A 6049-nucleotide genomic window follows, 5' to 3' on the forward strand; every position below is an offset into this window, starting at 1 on the left:
ATATACATTAAAAATATAAGTATAATTATACATATATATTATACTTTTATAATTATATGTAATAGATTTTTAAAAAATGATTTACAGTGTATGAATATTTAATTAATACATACATTTTTCATTTGTGATTGGTTCTCTGTTGCTATACAACTTTTACATTATAGCATTGCTAGCAGAGATATTATAAGGCCACCCATGATTCAGTATTATATACACTAACGTTCAACATTTATTCAAATAAATTAATATGCATTATATTGGTCAGTAGTGGATCAGAAGTGACAGTAAAGACATTTATAATGTTACAAATGATTTCTATTTCAAATAAATGGGGTTCTTTTGAACTTTCTATATATCAGAGAATCATTTAAAAATGAAACAATTGTAAATAATCATTGTAAAATCTAAATTTAAAATATATTCTTAAATACATTAAAGTTGATGTAATAATATTTCATAATTTGACTGTTTTTACTGTATTTTTGATCAAATAAATGTACCCTTGGCCAGTATAAGAAACTTCTCTCAATAACATGTAAAAAAAACCTTACTGAGTGACTCCAAACTTTTGAATGTAGCTGAATTGGATAAATTGTAGCGCTCACTATCCTTCGCAGTTAAAATATCCATTCGCCTGCTTTTTTGTTTCTGGATGCATATGTGCTTTAGCTGCACCAGCCTGAAAAATACAGTTTTTTGCATGATTTGAGCTAACCATCTGTGGCACAGAGAATGAAACATATTTTGTGGCTTATTTCGATTTAGTCCTTAAGCCTCTATGAGAAGAAGCATTTTTCTTTTTTTATTATAGAGCCTGAACATGCAAAACAAACAGAATTGACTGCGCCTCAAGCAAAGACAGGTCTCTAGGTTCTGGAAAGACCCCATTATAAATACACTCTCGAAATAGGAGCAGATAAGTGAAATACTTGTAAATAATCATATTTATTCTAGAGCTTCACAAATGGGCTTACACACTTGAACATCTAATTTTGGTTAATTGTAATCCTGGGTTTATCACACTATACATTTGTGAACTGTGAGTTCATGTTCTTAGATGCATATTTATGAGGTAAATAACATAAGGCCACCCATGATTCAGTATTATATACACTAACGTTCAACATTTATTCAAATAAATTAATATGCATTATATTGGTCAGTAGTGGATCAGAAGTGACAGTAAAGACATTTATAATGTTACAAATGATTTCTATTTCAAATAAATGGGGTTCTTTTGAACTTTCTATATATCAGAGAATCATTTAAAAATGAAACAATTGTAAATAATCATTGTAAAATCTAAATTTAAAATATATTCTTAAATACATTAAAGTTGATGTAATAATATTTCATAATTTGACTGTTTTTACTGTATTTTTGATCAAATAAATGTACCCTTGGCCAGTATAAGAAACTTCTCTCAATAACATGTAAAAAAAACCTTACTGAGTGACTCCAAACTTTTGAATGTAGCTGAATTGGATAAATTGTAGCGCTCACTATCCTTCGCAGTTAAAATATCCATTCGCCTGCTTTTTTGTTTCTGGATGCATATGTGCTTTAGCTGCACCAGCCTGAAAAATACAGTTTTTTGCATGATTTGAGCTAACCATCTGTGGCACAGAGAATGAAACATATTTTGTGGCTTATTTCGATTTAGTCCTTAAGCCTCTATGAGAAGAAGCATTTTTCTTTTTTTATTATTTAAAAATGTGTTTCCTTATATCATTTTTATTAAAACAAGACATGTTTTTATGATCATATAATGCACTCTGTACATTAATAATGAATATTTTAATGGCTTTGCAATCTAAGCATCATAGAGTATGTAAAGACATTTAATATAGTAGTCTGCTATACATATTATTATAGAGCTGGCTTAAAATGCAATGCTTGCTTTTATACAATATTTAACAAAAGGTCACTGCTCCATCTCTCTCTTCACCAAGTGGTCCTTGGCCTGAAAAAGTTTGAAGACCCCTGTTTGCAAGGTTGTTGTTTCTTAGGATAGTCTTACTCAGGTGCTTTGTCTGTAGATCATGCTGGAGCCAGGAGTGATACAAGATGTACTGTCTGCTGGAAGCCACCTTCAGCTGCTGGAACTGCTCAGCCTCTGTTCTCACTATCTCATTCAGGTGTGTTTATGAGGCATTTCTGCCCTGAAAACATGCAGGCAGGTCAGCAGGTACTACATATAACTTCACTGTGTGATCAGATTTTTGTTTTACATCAACACTGTGTTTGTGTCAGATTTTTTTTTTTTAAAAGTGCTACGATTTTGCTGCTTCCTGTTCACTTCTTAGGGGAGTAGTTCTGAAAAAAGATCTGTCATCATCCATTCACTCTCATGTCATCACCTTCATGCTCTTTTCAGTTTGATTACAATTAATGTGTACATTTGGAGCTTTCAAGCTTCAAAAAGACAAATAACTAGAATTATTGAAATAGTAGTATTGTATATAAGACTATATATGATTTTGTGTTATATTCTCCTGAAGCCTTTGTGTGAGAAATGATTTCTTAAGGATTTTGAGCTGATTCTGCTGAATTCCATAGGGTTTTCCCATAAATTAGCCCAGAAAATCCCATAAATTAACCCAGAAAATCACTACATTTCAAATGTGCTGATTATTCATTTTAACCAGTAGATGGCAGTCAGTCTCTGTGTGAAGCATTTTTCCTAATCATGCGTCTGTGGAACATCCTGACTGGATTTCTCTCTCAGTTGTTCTTTCTTTTACTTAGAATTTTCAAGGCTACGGTTATGGATATTGTGGACTTTGATGAAATTCAGCTCTCTTAAGCTTCCAGCAATCATTTATTTTAACTGTATTATTTACTGTATTACAATATTTAACAACTGTCTGTGTGCATTCATGGTGATATCTTATTTGCATTTGTGTGCTCGAGTCAGGGCATGTAAGATTTCATTTTAGACTGTAATGGTCAACTAGTTTGTGTTCATAGACTTTAGCATGAATAAAACACCCCTTTTGACTGTGAATCTGTCTGTATTTATATCTGTGCCTGAAGGAGCTGAACAGTTTTAACTACCTGGACCTATACAGGCTGGCAGACCTCTTCCACTTGCCGGCCCTAGAGGAAGCAGTGGTGGGCTTTCTGGTGGATCACCTCTCTGAGCTGCAGAGGAACAGACAAGAGGAAGTGCTGCTCCTACCTTATCGGCTCCTCAGGGAAGTGCTAAAAAGCGACCGCCTCACCTCCCTCAGTGAAGAGGAGATATGGCAGGTGTGTGGGCCGCAGATTCAACTCTTCAAAACATCTCTGAACTGCTTAAGCAGCTTTAATGCAAAATATCAGCATGGGGTTCAAAGTTCTGAGACGTCCCTTGTTTTTTTTTTTTCCAGATTTTGAAAACTTTACAACAAAGAACAGTTATGAAATATTTAAATTTCTACATAATTTCTAGTTCACTAATGTGACCCTCTTTGTACAGACAGTGAGATGTTCATCCACTGAAGCTCAAGATGCTCTTTGGCACATCTTGAATCACGCTGGACAATGTGACCATTAGGTTTTACACAAACTTGTGGAGCTCATTTTTCACAGTCATTAACGTCGTAAATTTCGTTTTTTTTTATATTAAGATTTGATATACAGTTATAAAACTCTACTTTGTATTGTATTACCTTGGTGTTAAATTACAGAACACTAGATAATGCTGCTGCATGGGTGTTTCTACTAAAACGCCTGCTTTGTAGCCACTGTAATCAGTCTAGATATTTTTTCCTCTTTTGCAAAGTCATAGAAATGCTATTGTGTTTAATTTATTTTGGGGAATGCAAAATGATATTTGTTGTAGTTTCCGTTCACCACTGTAGAAGTTTACCCAACTATTACGACTTCCACTGCACCCTGGGAATGTGAGAGGGGTCCATTAATGCAACATTTTTAGTTCAGGTTTTCACTATAATTTGTAATATATTATAATTTAATAATATATAATAATGTATAATTTAATAGTGAAACAAATTGTATTGAATCATAAAAGAAAGTCTCAGAATTTTGGACCCTGTGACATTCTCTATAATGGCCAAATGTGTTAAGTAAATCTGAATGCTTAAGGTCATATTCACAAACAAACTCCACCTGTTTAATTTATGGTGTAAGAGTGAGAAAAAAAGGTGTGTGGACAATTTGAGCGTGTGTGTGTGTGTATGTACACACGGGTGGAGGCTGTAGTCGGTAGGGGGGTGGCTGTGGTGTGACTATTCATTTGCACCAATCAGGCATCCCCACCACCCCCTCCCCCCACCCAGCCTCTCTCTGATTAGGCCCACCGCGGCTCCATCAGCGCCTCAATCCCCCAGCTGTCACTCCGGCCGCCTTACTGATTGAAAACAATCAGGCCTCTGATGGCACAATTACCCTGACCCTTTAACCAGTCGCTGCTGCCATAATCAGGCCCTGATTAGGCTGCTTTGGGCCTCCTTCACTTTGCAGAGAAGGTTAATTTGGGCATCAGACGGAAGCGTGATGGGCACAGGGGCTGGTGCTGCCGTCCGCCGGTCCGAACGTGCGCCCGCCAATGCTACCCTCGATATAGTTTGGCTGTCAATCATCGTCATGCAGAGTTCTCTGAGTCTCACGCTCTGGAAATCACATTTTCTTCCTCTTTGTTTTTTTTTTGTTATTTTTTTCTTCTCTCGCACTCACTCTCTGTCTGTCTTTCTCCGTGCGGGAGTGGGTGGGGGAGTTCATTTATTTTCTGCCCCGAGGAAGTTCTCTGATCCAGTGTGACCTTCACAGTCAACAGACGCTGCCTCGCTCACACCTCACTCTTTTTCTCTCTCTCTCTCTCTCCCTCCCTCTCTCGTTTTCCACTCTCACTCATTCTCTTTCTTCTCTTCTGTTGGCTGTGAAAAGGAGGGTTGAAAAAAAACAACTAAAATTCAGAGAAAGGAAGAAAGCGAAACAGAACCTCAATAAAGCGTTACATGATTAATGGCGCCGAACAGGAATGGAGGGTTTTGCTGAAACCTATGTGCACTTAAAACGTAAATGTGTAATTATTTAGGAACCCACCATATATAGGTACCAACGGTTATCGATCGAGATTACAGACTTTTTAATTAATCAGACTCCTATACCATTGTATCATATCTTATACTATAGCATACTGAATATTTCGGCCAATTTTAGATCTTTAATTGTGCATGCAATAATCATGTGTTGCTCACTTCAAGTTAATCAGTGTTTAAAAACATTAAGAATTGAACAGTCTATAATCCATAATAATACATGAATATACATTTCTCATATTGCACGTTATAATATTTTGATGCCTAAATTCACAAATAGCATTTAAAAATATTTTGTTGTTGTTTAGACAATATAGTATAGAATTTTATATATCAACAATTTATTGCTTATAAGCCATAACATAAATAGTTATAGGCTTATTAGCATTGGACATTGAGTAAAAAAATATTTTTTTGAGAAAAAAAAAAGAAATAATCCTTAATTCACTTGAAGCATGATTCATTGTATTGCTACTGCGTTTTATTAAAAAAACATTAGACAATATTAAAATATTGTAATGTGGAGTTTTGTGTTTGGGTTTTGTTTAATGTTCATGTTTTCACGTCTTTTATTTTGTATTGTTTCATGCTGTTTATGTCATGCTTCCCTTGCCCTCATGTCTTCATGCTATTGGCTCCTCTGTTCATTGTGTCATGTTCTGATTGGTTGTCTTAGTCATGTGTCTTGTTTCCCATTGGTTTGTTCATGTCATGTGACCCTCCTTGTCTGCTATAACTAGCCATCATGTTCCCATTGTGCCCTTGTCGTGTATTTGATGTTGTAACCCGCTGTTGGTGAGTCTAGTCTGTTCATGCCTCGTCAAGTCAAGTCAAGTCTGTTCATGTCAAGTCAAATATGTTCATGCCTCGTCAAGTCAAGTCTGTGTCTCTAGTCTTCGTCTGTTTGGATTATGTTTGGATGTTTTGATCACTGTAAATAAACTGCACTTGGGTTCTTCACTACGCTCGCCTTCAGTGGATGATTCGTTACAGAATACACGACC

The 6049-nt window shown here is 35.7% G+C and overlaps 1 protein-coding gene across 3 annotated transcripts in view; it reads left to right on the forward strand.

Moving 5' to 3' along the window:
• The window catches only part of LOC107704937 (kelch-like protein 32), a 26477-nt gene that overhangs the window by 13674 nt on the left and 6754 nt on the right, over positions 1 to 6049 (forward strand). For all 3 annotated transcript variants that reach the window (XM_016508002.1, XM_016508003.1, XM_016508001.1), the window contains 2 exons: positions 2040 to 2138; positions 3037 to 3252. In XM_016508002.1, coding sequence (XP_016363488.1) covers positions 2040 to 2138; positions 3037 to 3252 — 315 coding nt within the window. The remainder of the gene's footprint in view (positions 1 to 2039; positions 2139 to 3036; positions 3253 to 6049) is intronic.

This window comes from Sinocyclocheilus anshuiensis, unplaced genomic scaffold (genome assembly GCF_001515605.1).
Source record: "Sinocyclocheilus anshuiensis isolate Anshui unplaced genomic scaffold, SAMN03320099.WGS_v1.1 scaffold702, whole genome shotgun sequence".
Classification (NCBI taxonomy): domain Eukaryota; kingdom Metazoa; phylum Chordata; class Actinopteri; order Cypriniformes; family Cyprinidae; genus Sinocyclocheilus; species Sinocyclocheilus anshuiensis.